Below are 17,798 nucleotides of genomic sequence, written 5' to 3'. Positions count from 1 at the left end.
CCAGCTCCTGTCCTGGGGACCCAGCTGGGCTCAGGTCCCCATTCTGGGAATTGTGACTTGGAGCATGGGGTCACAGTGCCCTTCATTCAAATTTGGCCCATCCATCCCTCTGTTGTCATGTCAAAGGGCCAAGGTGGCCAAATCTGCTACACTGTTCAACACATCATAATATCCAGAGCACAGAGCTGAGTTCAGCCAGCCCTACAACCCTTTGACACTTTCTGGTGACCCAATTTGGGGTCGTAGCCTACGGGCTGAGAAACCTTGCTCTGGCAGAGAGGAGTTTTTAATCTGAGACTTTAGACATAGTTGTGGTTTGAATAAGTTAAGCAGTTTTATCACTAAAGTTTGAATTTTCAGGTTATATTAAGGAGATCCAGTTCTCACCAGGGCTATAGGTGCCTTCCCGACCCTGCCATTCAATCCCTATTGGATTTGCTAGTCAATAAATCAATTAATTGTAATATCTTCTGAAGGAAAGCTATATGATTAGCTGAGTAGCAGAATATGTGGTTCCTTGAAAAGTAGTGTGTAGAGGCAGTGCGAAACACCTGCAATATCTTTGCTTTTTACTAGAATATACCCCTTAGTGTATGACTGTGTGATAGATTCTGTGGCTTCTGGTGATATGCCAGACATCTCAAAACTCCCTTTACTGTAACAGTAGAACTGCTGTTAAACCAACGCTCCCCAACCAAAAAAAACCCCCTTCTGTTTCTTGTGGGGGTTAAAATAGTTGCATGTTAAACTGAGATTGCTTGTATTGGCTAAATCCCATGAATTTAAATCATGAGTGTAAGGGAAAAGTACAGGAGGATTGGCACAGAAAAAAATGACTTCTAGTATAAGTGAGACAAAAGTGAAATCAATGTGTGTGAATGTCTGTATCTTTAACTCTCTTGTGTGTCTCAAAATGTGCCCATCCTCTTTTTCTATAGCGTTGGCTGACTGAACAAAGAGCTCAGTGCCCTCACTGTCGGTAAGATATTTTTAATAAATTAGAAATGCATTGTAACTCTAGTCAGCTTTCTTATGGTTATTAGGTGTGTTGGGTTTTTTGTCTCGGTAAGTATCCCATGTATATCACACGCTTCTCTTTTGAAGGTTGTACCTATTGTGATATGAAGCCTTATCTAAACTGGCAAAGTAATTATTTTTAATCTTTTTTTTAGTATGGCCAGGACTGACCTATGTAAAATCTTGGTGATCCCCACCATGTTATTGCACCCATTTTAGGGATATAACGCCATCTAGCCAGAAGAAGTGGACAGGACTCCTTTCAGAACTATTCAGTGTCACTCCTTGAATGGCCAGCATAGGGACCAAACAACGCTTCTAGCTTTTAGATTGACGGAAATTTACCCTCTTTCTATAGATCTGAGAGACAGACATTTCCAGGAATACACATGTTGCAGCGTGCCCAAAGAGGCAAGCGGCATGCACATTCTTAACATTTGTGTCCCATAAGTACAGAGCTTGAAAAAAATCCACTTCCTCATGGCAAGTAAGACACTTTTCTTGTGAGGTGGGTGAGCAATCAATTTCTTCAGAATGTAAGCTCTTTATATTAAAAGCAAACAAACCAAAAACCTTAAAGTTCTAAGCCTAATGGGTTTTGAAGATAACCTTTTAAATGCGAATAGACAAACAGCTTTATTGTATCTTCTATTACTCATATATTTCCTAGCAAAAGAGTGGAATTGATAAAACCAATCCGTTTCATTAGTGTTCTTGAGAACCTTGAAATCCTGAAACTGAGTTCTTGAATCTGGGGCTTTTTTGCCTTCCTCTGCACGTGGGGCACGGGTCACTTGCAGGTTTAAACTACGTAAATGGTGAATTCTCTGCAACTTGAAGTCTTTAAACCATGATTTGAGGACTTCAGTAACTCAGCCAGAGGTTAGGAGTCTGTTTCAGGAGTGAGTGAGGTTCTGTGGCCTGCAATGTGCAGGAGTCACACTAGATGATCACAATAGTCCCTTCCAACCTTACAGTCAATGAATCTAACTTCAGCATTTTCTTTTCTTTTTTTTTCTTTTTTTTTTTTTCTTTTCAGCGCCCCACTCCAGCTACGGGAACTTGTAAACTGTCGTTGGGCAGAAGAAGTTACGCAACAGCTTGACACACTTCAACTATGCAATCTCACTAAGCATGAAGAAAATGAAAAAGACAAGTATGTAGAATAGACTCTTCTAAAATTTGAGGATAATGTAGTTTTGTCTCAAAAACAGCAGATCTTTAATTGCACCCTCTTAAAATTAGGGAATGGATTGTAGTTCCTAAGTACTGAAAACTGAAATGTGCTACCATGTAATCGAAGCAGTCAGTAAGTATGCTTCCTTTTACGCTGTCCAGCTGAAAGATGGTAAGAGGTTGGCAGCTGGGTTTTTATTTATTTATTTATTTCTAGAAATGGTACCAGTTTCTGTAAGTAGCACTAAAAGCTAAGACTTTACAGGTCTTTCTGGTTTTATTACCTTGAAAGTTACAGTTGGATTAGCCTGGCCTAACGTACTTTGAGTGAAGGGCATGGGAAGATTGAGGAGGGCTGCCTCTTTCCTATTGCACGTAGCCATTCACAGTGACCATATGGACACCAGATGATGAAAGCAAAGAGGACATTGTATAAATTCTTCTGATAATGCATTCAGAAACCTAAAGGGACTCCGGGATGTGCTAGTACATAAGCCTAGACAAGTCTTTATGTATTTATTTCGCCTATGACATTTGGTCTAAGGCATGCACTGTCTAAAATCCCTCCATGTAGGATTTGCAGTGATGTGGATAACTAAGACTTATTGGTCATGTATTGTGCAACTGTCGCTTGTAAATGCCATTTCTCCTTGAATTTCCTACAGTGGAGAAAGAACTATGTGAACCAACTTCTTAAATCTTCTGATACCGGCATCCTCTGATACTTGGATAGCATGAAGAATACAGTGCTAATATCACAGCAAAAAGGCATCCCCCTTTGGAGAACTGCAAATTGCAATATTTCTTAATATTGCTGATTTGTGCAGTTTGTTTTATTGCTAATCATTATAGCACATGGAATAGAGAAAGGTGCTGGAGTAAAGCTCATTGAGACAGTATTGAGAGTTGCTGCAAAGAATGGTCACAATACAGCAGGAAATAAGGGAGGATGTACAAAGATGAGAAAGGGGATAGGGAAAAAAGGAAGGGTAGGAATAGCAGTTTGTTTTTTTCTCCCCAAAGTGAGAATATTTTCTCACTGAGCAGTGGTGAATAAGGCAATTAAATAATTCATAATTATAACAAAGTATAGTAGTTTTCAAGTTTTTGTCCGTGTGGATCCCATTCAAGATACATGTGTACCTTGAGGTCAGTCCACACTGAGAAACTGTCTATAAGAACCACAGTTACTATAAGGTAAGTGACTATTCTGAACTGCATAAAGACATTATTCCATCCTTGATCTTTGTGCAAACTTCTCATTGACATCATTCAGAGATCTGCTGTGATGGTGCTTTATAAGCCTGCTCTCAGACTCTGAAGAATCTGGGACACTGTAGTGAAAAAACAATATTTAGAACCACTGCCAATGGTTCAGAAATCAGCCATTTTCATGCAGAAAGGTACAGAAAAGAAAAAATTGAGCTGATGAAAAAGATAGCATTAGTTGAAGCCACAATTAAAGATTAGTATAAAGCAAACCTTCAGATGTCACATTTCCCAGTTTAATTATCTGATAGTCAAATGTATGCCAACTAAGACATTGAAATACTGAATTTGTGTATTTAATTTGTTGCATTCTGTGTAAGTAGTCCTTTTTCTTTAATTATTCTAGTGTCTCTGTACTCTTCCAGTAAAGTTAGGTTGACAAAAAGTCATCAAAGAATTCATCTGAATGTGTATATCTTGCACAGAGTCTTGGAGACAGTATTATAACTGACTAGTTTCACCTTTACTGCAGAAGAAGGCTGGGACTTCTTATGATACATGCATCAGCTTTCTATATTCAGTGGCCACATATAGACAGGAAGTATCGTACCGTTATTTGGGAATCCCTGAACAGTGTGTGTTGTCATCTGGGTCTGGCACTGATAAAAATTATACAGTAAAGCCAGGCCTCCATGGCCCTTTTATAACTTGAAAGGAACATAAAGGGAAATCAAGTTGCTCAAAAAGAAAAGGAGTACTTGTGGCACCTTAGAGACTAACAAATTTATTAGAGCATAAGCTTTCGTGAGCTACAGCTCACTTCATCGGATGCATTTGGTGGAAAAAACAGAGGAGAGATTTATATACACACACACAGAGAACATGAAACAATGGGTTTATCATACACACTGTAAGGAGAGTGATCACTTAAGATAAGTGATCTTATCTTATCTTATCTTAAGTGATCACTCTCCTTACAGTGTGTATGATAAACCCATTGTTTCATGTTCTCTGTGTGTGTGTATATAAATCTCTCCTCTGTTTTTTCCACCAAATGCATCCGATGAAGTGAGCTGTAGCTCACGAAAGCTTATGCTCTAATAAATTTGTTAGTCTCTAAGGTGCCACAAGTACTCCTTTTCTTTTTGCGAATACAGACTAACACGGCTGCTACTCTGAAACCTGTCAAGTTGCTCAAGTATCTTTGACCCAGATTGCTAAATGGAGCTGAGAAACCTGTGTTTAAAGAAACTCGTCATTTGCCATTTACTTTGAGAGAATAGTCTTGTTACATATGAACCTTCTAGTTAAAATATTGATTCCTCACTTTGGCACCTAGATGCCACATTGATTCACATCTCAGAATACTTTAGGTTTACACAACCTTTCTGAGTTACTAGATTGTTGGCGTTTCAATCATATGAAATTTTTAGCTTCTAGAATCAGTGAATTTAAAGCCTGTATACCAAAGCAAAGTATACCATGCAGATAAGATGGTGCTTAAAACCAGCTTCCAGAGTGCACTTCCTTACCTCCAGGAGAAACTTCCTGGGAAGATGAGATATGGGAGACGAAGTAAAACGATGGCATGCTTTGCAATGCAAGAAGAACACAGCTAATTAATTTTGCTGTTGGCTGCTGGGACACCATTTGTAACTCCTAGATTTTGTGCTTTGCTCTCAAAATTATGTCAACAAAACAAATCAAGCTGCTGAACCTTTTGCAGTCTCCATGCACCACTGTAATTTCCTATCACTGTTTTGGTTTTTTTAAGGTGTGAAAACCACCATGAAAAACTCAGTGTATTCTGCTGGACATGTAAGAAATGTATCTGCCACCAGTGTGCTCTCTGGGGAGGAATGGTGAGTAGGCTTACAGTGTGTTATGTCCACGTGGAGAATAGGAAATTATCTCAGATCTCCAACTATCTAATACTGTACCAGTTAAATATTCCCAAGTGAGACAGACACACCTCATATTAGGGAATGTAAGTGGATGAGTGTCACTAATTCAGTTTTCTGCCGGAGTGTTAGCGCAAAATATGTATATCTCTTTGAATATAAAACCATTTCTCCCCTCTCCCCCCCAGACTTAATTAGCCAAAGTATTGCACAGTAAATGCTGGGGCTCATTTTGGATGAGTGCTTCGTCTCCAAATAGCTCTTTACAGGAAGCATTTCTGGTGCAGAAGCCAGATCCAAGACTTGTTACTAAGGGAAGTGAAAGACACAGACTTCCTACAGACAATCTGCTCTGGATCTTTCCCAAATTGAATGGTACCACAGAAGGGGAAAAAACTCCTAATTTAACAGGGATGGAGAATAGCTAAAATATGATGTTCTGTCGATCCTTTCTTTTAATAGCATGGAGGACATACTTTTAAGCCATTAGCTGAAATTTATGAGCAACATGTCACAAAAGTGAATGAGGAGGTAGCAAAACTTCGGAGGAGACTCATGGAGCTAATCAGTCTAGTGCAAGAAGTGGTAAGAAAATGTTCCAACAAAATGTTTCCACCCTCTTATACCTGTATAATGTGTTGATTATATTCAGGTTATCTATAGCATAAGAGAAGTAGGAGGTGATATAGTTAAAGCAGTACAATTCCCATAGCATGAGTGCAGTCATATGAGTATAAGGGTGCCTTGGAATACTGGTGTATGGCGCCTTTTATACCAGTATAACTCTGCCCATGCTAAAGATTGTGTTAGTAAAAAAGCGCACCCACACACCTGTAACTGGCATAGTGTTACATGTACAAAAAGTACCAGTCCTTAGTGGGGTAAGCTGAAGGTCTGAAATTCTGTTGGGGTGTTTCAGCCCCTCAGTTCTAGGGGAGATTTTACTGATCTCTGTGCAGTTTAGTGTGCAAACCTTTTGAATAAGCTGGAAACCAAAGTAAAACAGGGTCCTGTTTGCTCTGCATGGACATATACTATCCCTTTTACACTACTGTAAGAGAAGAAGTCTGCCTATTTCTCTTGGTCATAATTTTCTCTCTTTCTTGTGCTGCGTGCATACTAGTTAGTTAGCCACCCTTCATCTCAAAGATGTCTGACCTTTTTTGGTGCTATGGTATGTGTGTATGGTCGAGATGATTCCCGGATGAAAGGCACTATGTAAAGTAAACTGCGTGCATTCGTGTTTCCTTTTCTGCTTATGGATGCTCTGCCCAAGAAAGTACTTGTTCTATGTAGTACCCCTGTGCAGAAGAAGAAACAAGTAGTTCCAAGAGAGTGTTTAATTTGTCATAGCAAGTCTCTTGTGTTTGTCTGATGAGAAAAAAACTAAAAACTTTTTAGTTTAACCTTCAGTCAACCACCAGAGGGCAACTGCATTCTCTGCTGTTTTACTATCAGTTATGCTGTGCGTCTGTAACTTTTACAAAGTTTCAAAAATGGCTTACTATATATCTTAAGAACTCAGTTTTGGATGTGTACAATAGTCTTCATTTTGATAGTCTGTTAATTTTTCTAGGCTATCCAAAGAGAGAAAACGCTTTTGGCATGTCTTTACTTTAATTAGTACTTCTAAATGTATATCACTAATTGCATAGTAGCAAATCTAAGGGGGAAGAGAATTATAGGCAGCAGTGGAATCCTCTTGTGACCTTTAAGTTGCTCATAAGTTTACACAGAGGCCTATTTTTCCAAACAGTTAAAACATAAACTATTTTTGTTCTACATAATATATATTTCCCCCCTCCTCTGTATTTCCTAATCCTTGTCAAGGGAAAAGCATTCTATTGAAATGGACAGGGTATGATGAGAGGCAGAGATATGGACAAAAACAGAAGATTATTCCTTTTTGTATAAAGAAAAGGAGTACCCGTGGCACCTTAGAGACTAACAAATTTGTTAGTCTCTAAGGTGCCACGGGTACTCCTTTTCTTTTTGAGAATACAGACTAACACGGCTGCTACTCTGAAACCTGTCCTTTTTGTATGTTACCTTTAGGAGAGGAATGTAGAAGCAGTGCGCAGCGCAAAGGATGAGCGAGTTCGGGAAATTAGGAATGCAGTGGAGATGATGATTGCCCGATTAGACACTCAACTGAAGAACAAGCTTATAACACTAATGGGTAGGTATTCACCTTATCTGATGTAAGTGGAAGAAACAGACTGAAGTTGAAAATCTTCTGGCAAGTTTTTTTTTTTTTCTAGAAACATAAAACTGCACTTCCAGCAGTTTCCTGGCTTCAAGTTGAAGACAGAAGACTTCTAAATATAGCAGTGTCATTAGTTAATTGCGTGGTTACTGTGATATAATGCATTTTGTTAGAGGTAACTGTGTTTTGATTCCATGAAAAGCTATTGTATAGTAACTCAGATTACATGTACCATTTTGCTGGGATAAATGATCATACAGTACTTTGAAGATGTAAAGTGCCAAGTATTATTTCCTGATTGCTGTAATTTGTCACCTCTGATATCTACTATCCAAACCTAACTTTAAAAAATATTATTTCTGTATGGAATATTTTTGCTGAGTAGCATTTCAGATTGGTAATTAAATAAATATTGTCCAGTAACGAGAGCAGGATATCAGGGAGGAATCAGAACTTCTAGGTTTTGTTCCTGACTCTGTCACTGACTTTGATCCAGCTATTTAACCTCTCCCTCTATTTAACCTTTTTACAATGGGAAGTAGGTAGAGTATACCCAGGGGAACTTATGCTTGTATAACGCTTTTTAAAAAAAAAACAAAAAAAAAAACAAAACAAAAAAACCCATGAGATACATGGATATAAGACTCCACTTATGTGTAAAGCAATTTGTAGTGCAGTCTTTGGGTTTCCTTCTGTAAATAATTTTTTTTTTAAATAAAACTTGTATTTTAAATGAAATATTTTGTCCCAGATTGGAAACATCTCTACAATTGACTCTTAAGGTTCATTCTTGGAGACAACATGGTTCAATGGCTAGAACATTGGACTGGAAATCAGGAGACCTGGATTAATTCCCAACTCTGCCACTGACTTGTGTGATTTTTTTGCAAATCACTTTGCCTTAGCTTCTCCAATCATACTTGCATTCCATTATTAACCGCTGTATAAGAGCTAAATATTATAATTATCCTAAATTGGAATATCGGTCTCTTTGAAAACAGGGGAGATGAGAACACTTTTTTTTAGGGATTTAGTCATGCAATATACAAAACTAAATCTGTAGACTGGAAACTCATGACGATACGGACTGACTCTAAGCCCAAATATAATACAAACCATAAATAATAGTAAACTATGCTGAAAACTTACTCTTGACATTTGAAATTTTGTTCAGAAGAAAATATAAAATCAAACTTTACATACTGGAAAAGGATACAGACCGTATTAAATGCATCTTTTCAAAACTACTATATTTTTTTATATTGTATAGAGACTAAATCATGATAACAAGTATAATACCCTATCTAGATTTTTAACAGAATCACTTAATTTTTAGAAAAAAAATCCTTTTAAATTCTTCTAATTTAAACTATTTCTAAGTTAAAATCTGCAATGAGTGCACTTTACCATATCATACTGAATATTGTAATCAATCGCAAAATTTTAGTGGTTCAGTGATTGAAGGTCAGTCATTAAACTATTTATGAATTCCCTCTTTATATGACAGGTTTCAGAGTAGCAGCCGTGTTAGTCTGTATTCGCAAAAAGAAAAGGAGTACTTGTGGCACCTTAGAGACTAACAAATTTATTTGAGTGTAAGCTTTCGTGAGCTACAGCTCACTTCATCGGATGCATTCAGTGGAAAATACAGTGGGGAGATTTATATACATGAAACATATGAGAACATGAAACAATGGGTGTTACCATACATACTGTAACAAGAGTGATCATTTAAGGTGAGCTATTACCAGCAGGAGAGCTGGGGGAAAAAACCTTTTGTACTGATAATCGAGGTAAAGATAATCCTCTTTAAATGGTTAACACAGAATAATACTTTGCACTTGTATATCACCTTTTTCTTCAAGGATCTCAGATTCCTTTACAAGAATTAATGTGTGATTGAGAAAAAGCAAATCTAGTTGTAGACTCAAAATAAGAGTTGATTTTTCTTTCTTCTTTGTCTTGTCACAGCCTTAATGGTAGTTGATGTTTAAATATAGTGTTTCTATATTACAGTATTTAATTATTTTTCTTTAAAAGGTTTAACGCCTACAAAAGTGATTTTTGAATTAGATTTCAGATGTTATAAAAGGAGGTTTGGTCAGAGTGAGTTCAATGAAATCCAGATCTGCTCTTCTCTCAAAAGCCTCTGTCATTTCTGGGACACCAAGAATACTTCATTAATGTCTTAAACCTCAAGTGAATCATTCGCTGCAGCTCTAATTAAAAAGACAGGCTTCCTTTAAAATGTGTTCTCTATCAACCTTGATATATTTAGAAATCGTTTACCTTAAATTTAGAGCAATCTCCAGAAGGGAGGTTCATTTCTTTAAACAAAAAAACAAAACCACAACAACAACAAAAACACCATCCCCACAAAACACATGATCTCATTTCTTTTAAACAGGTCAAAAGACATCACTCACCCAAGAAACTGAACTTCTGGAGTCCCTGCTGCAGGAAGTAGAACACCAGGTGATTTTAAAAAAAAACAAAAAACCACCACCACCCCACAGTTAATATGTTGGAAGCTACATGAAGACACTTGATGAACTTGCCTCTTTTGTTGTTCTGAATTATGCATTAATCAGGAAGGTTGAATTGGGTTTAGATAAGTCACCCAAAATTTCTTTTAAAAAAAAAAAAAAACTAACTGACTTCCATCTCTAAATCAGGAACAACCTTCTTCTATTTAATCTCTTCTGTCTTTTGAACAGCTAGTACAGAAGTAATTAACAGTTATGAAAAGACAACATTTAGTACTTATTCATTTATTTAGCATAGCTTAGTGCTTGGAGCACAAGTGATTTTTGCCGACAGGTTATGAATAGCAATAATTAAAACAAAAAAGCGGAACTGGCCAGTTTTCACTCTGCAATTCTGGAAAGTTATGAGATGCAGCAAAGGCTCTGGAGCTCTCAGACGGCAGCTGTGGGAAGATGGCACAGCATTGGTATTTTTTCCACTGAGTTCACTTTTGGAAGGTTGTTGGGGTTTTTTTCCCCCTCACAGTCAGAGGGTTAGAAATTTTTTGTAAGTGAATGCTTAAATTCTGCAGAAGTTGATGTTAATCCTGGAAGAGTTTCTGCTTGCCCTGAGTTAGTATGTTCCCAGATGGATTTTTCAAGCCTTGTGTGTAATAATTCTCTCATGACACTGCTTGGTGCTTTAAATTGCCAAAAAAAAAAAAAAAATCTTCAAAGCTCCTGAAGAAGAAATCTTTTCTGTGCATGCACTTAACCTTCTGTTCTGTATTCTTTTTTTTCTGTGTTCCAGTGAATGGTATTAATTCAAATTCAAGGAAATGCCCTTCGCCCCTTGCACTTGAGGCAACTTTTTTCAGAACCATATTTTCATGTCTGATGCACCAGCTAGTGTTCAGCAAATCCTGCTACATGTTGTATGTGGGCCTGTTTTTTTAATTTTCTTTGTTTCCGCTACATTCCAAAATCCTTTTTTGCTATAGAGTGACCACTGTAGATGAGGACTTTTTTTTAACCTTTTTCACCCTTTTAATGTGGTAAAGATTTCAATCCAGAAATTTTGTATTGTATAGAACTCATTAAAGTTCATTATAGATTGTTTAGTTTTGTATTGTATAGAACTCATTAAAATACAGTGAACTGGAACTATAAGACCATGCCCCAAAAAAAGGTAGGTAACAAGTCATATTTCAAATATTTACTGTAGCCATGATTCTTATACAGTAGACAGATGTCTCTGTCTCCCAAATTTCTGAGGTTTACTAGAACTCTTTTAAAAGTTACATTATACGTGCACCAGTTGTCAAGAGGCTTTAAATTTTATATTCTTTTTATTGATGTAATATCAAAAATGCATATAATTATTCTTGTCTGAGTGTGGTAGAAAGTTTTACATTTACAGCTCAGACACACTTTTTCTGCCTTTCAATTATACAGAAGAAGAGTATATTTAGTTTATTTTTGCAACTACTTAACTATTTAAAATGTCTGTTTCCAGCTGTTCAAAGGACACAAGATTAGATTATTTCCCCTCTTTCTTTGTTCAGAAGTGGTTGTTATTACTTGAGGCATCTAGTGTTGATAAGGTATACTTTATTACACACTTAAAACATTTTGGCTTTGTGTGCTGAATTGAAGGAAGGGAGGTTACATTTATATTTCCAATTCTTTTGTGAGATAATGTACTTTTTGATTAGTTGATTTGAATATTGGATTAAAGCTCATCTGAATGAAAAATGAATATAAAACTATGTTTAACAGTGAGAGTGCCACAGAAAACTAAGGAGAGAAAGTGTAAAACACCCTCCTTAATGTACTGGGTTATATAATAGATTAAACTTAATCATGTCAAAGCCTAGTCAAGTTTCACATATACATTGCATAATAACAGAGGTCACAGCTGTTATAATACTTTTCCTGGGGCAGTGACAAGATAAAACAAACATACCTGTACCTAGTACAAATGACCTTCAGACTGAAAAGTGACCTGAGTACACAGTAGCTGCTAATGAAATTTTTAAAACACTTTAAAATTGTTTAAATACTACAGCACTATAATTCTCACATTAGGGTTCAAGAGTCCTCAAAATCATGTGAGTAGAGAGAACACTGGCTTAATTTTATTTAATTTCTTGTAAAAACAATTATGGGAACAATATGGAAATTTGTTGCCACCACCACTTTTTTTACAACCTTGAAAACAGACAAATTCAGAGGAAGCTCTAACAAACATAACTCTCTGTCAATATGGAAAGCACTATTGTTGTCTTTCTCTCTGCACCTGCAGTAGATGTTACCTCTTGTATTGACACATCTTCATTTAAAAAATTAAAGAAAACCCACAGATTTTGGCTTAATGATATTGTAATTTATCTACTTTCTTCTCTGCAGCTACGATCATGCAGTAAGAGTGAGTTGATATCAAAAAGCTCGGAGATTCTGATGATGTTTCAGCAAGTTCATCGGAAGCCTATGGCATCCTTTGTCACTACTCCTGTCCCTCCAGACTTCACAAGGTACAGCCTGGCATTTCCTTTATTTTGCAAGTTTTTGTTTGACCTTGAAAGCTAAAACATTAAAGCAGTTTGGTTTAGTCTTAAACAAAAAAAACTCAAAACAAAAAATTAACTTAACAAACATCTGAATGGTTTTGAGCATTGTGGAATGGTTAGTATGGAGAAAAATTCTCCTAAAGTATAAAATATTCAAAAATTGCAGTGTAAGAGCAAATTCTTCTGTAGCTTTGGAGGGTTGGGAAATGGGGAGTAACTGGAGGATTTGTGCTGGAGAGCTCCCCAAATCCATCCTAAAAGCTATTTTAACCATTAGGACTACTGCAGTGGTAGCCAGTGGGGGAAGATTTCTCTCCAGTATTGGCTTGGCTTCTCAGGCTGAATGCTGGGTCTGTATTTATTTCTATGTGCTAAAAATAATCGATCACTAACCCAATTCCGCTTACTTCCTTCAGTCTTGTTTTTATTCTCCATGAGGACTCCACTTGTAATTGATGTTACATCCTAGCATTAGAAGTGGGATCCAGCTGGTGTGAAGGAATAGGTTTTGAATCATTTGAATACTGATGAGCCTTCTTACCCTTGCTATTGGGGGCAGTCAGCCTATAATTGTAGGGCTCTCTTATTGGCAAATGCTTAAGTGGCACAATAAACATGGAAGAGGTCTCACGTGACGCCTGTACAAGTCACCTTTAGTATATAATAAAGCCCAAATGATTTGCTGGCACAACTCACTTTCAGAAAGGAGCCATTGGTGCTGGTTTATGCAGAAATCTGTGCACTTGATACGAGGGGTGGCTGCAGCATTTTACATTTAAAATGAACATGCAGGATTTCTATAACATTTGGAGATAATTTTGCATTTGAGTAATTTTAAAATTAGTCACATCTTTCTAACCATATCAATCAAACATCAGTTTGGCAGGCTTTTAAAATATAGCCTGGAAAAGAATACCCTGAAGTGTGTTCACTGTGAAATGACTACTTAAATTCATTACAGAGAAATTTTTAAAAGTAAATGTTTATTTTAAAGGAGGTGATAGCAACTGATGGTCTCTTTTGCTAGAGGTCTGCACTGAAACATGATATATTTCGGTTGTTTTGTTTCTCCAGCCACAAAGCAGTTTCTTCTCTTTAAATACTAAAAATCTGTAGTTTTAGATTTGCCTTAGTTAAGTAATCGTCATCCCTTGCTGTCTCAAGGAAAATCATGTTAGGTTTTCTAAAGTTAATAATTGATCATTTTCAGACTTCTTGTCCACCTTGCCCCGACCACAGTTGTTCCTGTTTCATCTTGCTTAAGGGACAAGAGGGATATGTATGCTTGCAGTGCCACTGGGTGGGTGAAGATTAAAAAGATAGTTCTGACACTTGAAGCCCACAGACGTCCTGTGTGCTCTAAAAATACCCTCTAAAAGCAATCTTTTTTTTAAATTTGAATTCTTGTTTATATATAAACTTGTGCAAAGCCTTTGTGGTTCGCATAATGTAGCTGATTTCCTTGGTGTTTTCTAAAAGTGTATTACCACTGTGTAAACTGTATTTCTTCCTTACCAGATGAGAGGTTATATAATTCAACAGGACCCTAGAGTAAACTGGAATGTACACATCTGTTTTCATTTCCAAACTGAAGGAAATGCAAACCACGTACAATTTAACAAGAGGAAAAATAAATTGAGTCTTAAAATTTGTCAGTAATCCCAGATGTTACTAATGGCACATGTAGATAATACATTAATGTATTCTGATACTCATTTTAAATAAAAACATTTTCACACCCTTCAAAATCAGTTGTTGCTGCTAAAGATATAGTTAAAATTGTAATATCTACCCAGGATGTATGTAATATAGTAGAATGTTAACATGCATTGGTATAGCTACTACTGTCTTCAGAAGTTGCAATTAAAAAAGAAAAATAATTACAGTGGTACTTATGTTCTGTTTTCTAGAGACATGACCAATGTTGTGGTGGTATAACTATTAGCCTAATAACCTTTATGTCCTTTTAAAGATCTTGAGTGGGATTTTCAAAAGTGCTTAAGTGATTAGTGCAAGTCCTATTGATGCCCTGATGGGACTTGTGCTTGCTTCTAAGTTACTTAAACACTTGTGAAAATCCCACTCTCTGATTTACCGCTACTTTCTTCAACTCTGCTACTGTGTTTTCTCCCCAGTGAATTAGTACCAGCCTATGACTCAACCACCTTTGTCTTGGAAAACTTCAGGTAGGAATGTGTCCTAAGAAATTACCATGAATGTCAAGGAGTGTGTTTTTCATTTGTTCTATATTAGGTATAAACCACTGAATAGACCTATTGAAAACCACAAGATACCTGTGTGCAAGTGTGAGGAACTGAATCAAATCTCTTGACTTTTGTCTCCAGTAGTGAACAGAAAAAGTAGCCACCAGTTCAGTAAACTGACTGCTAAAAAAAAATTCCATGCTGAAGGAAAATTACTTCTCTCTAATCACCCCACAAGTTTAAAAAAATCTGCAAGAAACATTTACATGATCTCTACATGGGCACTTAAAATTCTGCTCAGCTTGCAAGTTTTGCATCTTTCTAGATATGTTGATTTTTTTTTGTTAATGCAGCCATTAAAGAATTAATTTTAGAATATTTTGATTAAATTAGAAGTAATATTTGAGGGTAGAACTTTATAGGGCAATTTCCTGTGAATTATGACTTATTTTAGTGAGTAGTGAAAATTGAAAGTAGATTGAAAAGTTGCAAACACTCTTATACTAAACGTCTCACTCTCCTCTGGCTTTTTCCCTCTCACAATAAAAGCATGCTTTAATCTCTTCCGTTGTAAAATCCCATCCCTTATTCCACTTGCCTCTCCAGCAACCACCTCTTTTGTCTCTAAGATCACTGTATGCTCTGTTTACAATTGCTGTCTGCAGTTCCTCTTCTCCAGTTCCATCCTAGACTCTTCTCATACCAGTTTATCCCCACTTACCGTCATCTCTCATTCACTATCAAGGTTGGCTCCTGCCTCTCTATTGGCCCACAAAGCCAGCTTCCATCACTCAACTTGTTTATATTTTCAAACAAGCCTGTTTGTGCTGTCTCCCATCCTGCTCCTCGTGCTTGGGAGAAGCTGTCCATAAGCATCTATAAAACTAATGCATTATCCTCCTTCAAAACTCATTTTCTGTGATGCCTACAAGAAATTTGACAATGGCTAGATTATTGGTGTGCTGAGATCACTGCAAATCATGCTGACTAGTGTTGTCTCATTGTTTCCTTCTTTTCCTCTGTCTGTCTGTATCCACCTGTTTGTCTCTTGTCTTATACTTAGATTATAAACTCTTTGTGGTAGGGACCATTTTTTGTTTTGTGTTGCTGCAGTGCCTAGCACAGTGAGGTCCTAATCTTTGACTAGGGTTCCTAGGTACTATGGTAACACAAATAATTAACCATTGAGGACAAAGAAATAATACAAAGGTACCTAGACTGGTTGGAAACATAGCTAGTAGAAGATTTAAGGACAATTGCTGCTAATACATTTGTGGGGAAGTAGGGTGGGAGGGCAAACTTAAAACAAACTTTCATTGGGGAAAATGTAGGGGAAAAAGCTGGGAAGCAATAATGGCTGAAAGATATAAGGGTGTGATAGTGGATCTGTACCATAGGAAGGAAAAATAATCATGCATTTTTGTCCTGCACATGCAGAGGCATCACATCATGGAGCAGAGAGAGAAATTCCTCTCTGTATGGCTCCTGTGTGACTGCACTAGGGTTATAGTTATGGGTACTGCATCACCAGAACAGCATTGCCAAACGAGTTCAGATAAAAGCACCAAAATAAAGGGGTGGAAGTGAAGGAGTGGAGGAGATGATTTCTTAAAAGGAAAGATTAAGAGTTAACTATATATAGCCTGGTTAGTAGATATCTGAGTAGTGGGGAAAGAACAAAAGTCTGCATCTCTGCTGCTTATGCTCTTTATATATTTGGAGTGGAATTATTAGTGTGGTATGTTATGATAACACTAAATAGTGGGATAGTATGTAGAGAAAATTGGGATAAGTATCAGAAGAACTTTGCTAATAATGAGATATATTAGGCAGTGGATTAGCCCCAAGGGATGTTGTGGTGGTCTGGCTGCTTGGAAATTAAAAAAAAAAAAAAAAAAAAAAAAAGTTTTATAAAGTATAATAGGGAACAATTGGCTGCATGGAAATAGATTAGATGAAGTAATGGGTCATTTCCATCTGTAACTGCTGTGATAGCTTCAAAACATGCTACTGCATTTTATGTGGTGCAACAATGGATAGTTCTAACATGTAAATGGAATGATATTTATTCTCTGTCGTCTCCCCAGATAGGGTTTTGCTCCATCTCACTGTTGAATATTCATCCCTTCTTTCAACAGCACTTTGCGCCAGCGGGCAGATCCTGTGTACAGTCCACCTCTTCAAGTGTCAGGGCTTTGCTGGCGACTAAAGGTTTATCCAGTGAGTTTGTATACTCTTTTTTAAAAATATTTTTCCTAACAAAAATTTATCCACGGGTATAAATACATTAGATAGCGAGCTAGTTTAGACCCCAATCGTGCAAACTCTTAAGCACATGCATATCGCTGCTCATGTAGACAGGTAACCTTACTTCAGGCATTTCCTAGTTTTTGAGTATTTGACTTTGCAACTTTAATATTCTTTTAAGATAGTTTTGTGTGTGCATGTGTGATTTCCTAGTTTTAAAAAACAAAACAAAACAAATTTCATCAAGTGATGTCATATAGACACCATATGACTTATCAGCAGATCGTGGTCACTAATGAAGTGATTGATAATAATTGTAAGTTGCCATTCCCTATGGAAAGCAGTGTGGCCTAGAGCACTCGACTGGAACTTCGGAAATCTGGATTCCATTACCAGCTCTGCCACTGGCCTACTGGGAAGTGACTTTGAGAAGTGACTTCCCTTCTCTGTGTCTCAGTCTCCCCATCTGTAAAATGGGGGTAATGATATTGACCTCCTTTTGTAAAACAAATTGAGACGTACTCATGTAAAATACTGTATAAGAACTAGATACTGTTATATGGACTACACTAGAGGGGGATGACATACACTTTCCCATTGGATTTCACAGATACTTGCTGACAGAAGAGGAATGGGGAGATTCAGGAATCTTGGGTTCCATTCCAGGCTCCTAAGGGGAGTGTACTGTAGTGAGCAAAGACTTCTGCCAGTCTCCCCCAAGCTTGTCCCCTCTAACCTTTCCCTGTACCAGTCCTGGCTCTGTTTCATTCCTTTTGTGTACCCAGTCCACTGTCTGTTACTCA

At 37.1% G+C, this 17,798-nt stretch overlaps 1 protein-coding gene across 12 annotated transcripts in view; it reads left to right on the top strand.

Annotated features, from left to right (window-relative positions):
- Window positions 1-17,798, top strand: part of TRIM37 (tripartite motif containing 37) — a 51,606-nt gene that overhangs the window by 4,372 nt on the left and 29,436 nt on the right. For 9 of the 12 annotated variants that reach the window (XR_006276259.1, XR_005289333.2, XM_043499632.1 and 6 more), the window contains 9 exons: window positions 939-979; window positions 2,057-2,173; window positions 5,177-5,264; window positions 5,766-5,888; window positions 7,359-7,482; window positions 9,917-9,984; window positions 12,384-12,508; window positions 14,680-14,730; window positions 16,887-16,968. Coding sequence is in view for 10 of the 12 variants with exons in the window: in XM_043499632.1 (XP_043355567.1) it covers window positions 939-979; window positions 2,057-2,173; window positions 5,177-5,264; window positions 5,766-5,888; window positions 7,359-7,482; window positions 9,917-9,984; window positions 12,384-12,508; window positions 14,680-14,730; window positions 16,887-16,968 (819 nt within the window). In the remaining 2 variants the exon portion in view is untranslated. Of the gene's footprint in view, window positions 1-938; window positions 980-2,056; window positions 2,174-5,176; window positions 5,265-5,765; window positions 5,889-7,150; window positions 7,215-7,318; window positions 7,483-9,916; window positions 9,985-11,499; window positions 11,579-12,383; window positions 12,509-14,679; window positions 14,731-16,886; window positions 16,969-17,798 lie in introns of those variants that run through there. The other 3 variants (XM_043499634.1, XM_043499635.1, XM_043499636.1) reach the window with 3 other exon arrangements.

The sequence above is a fragment of the Dermochelys coriacea genome, chromosome 17, assembly GCF_009764565.3.
Source record: "Dermochelys coriacea isolate rDerCor1 chromosome 17, rDerCor1.pri.v4, whole genome shotgun sequence".
Classification (NCBI taxonomy): Eukaryota; Metazoa; Chordata; order Testudines; family Dermochelyidae; genus Dermochelys; species Dermochelys coriacea.
This window is presented reverse-complemented; position numbering and strand designations above follow the sequence as displayed.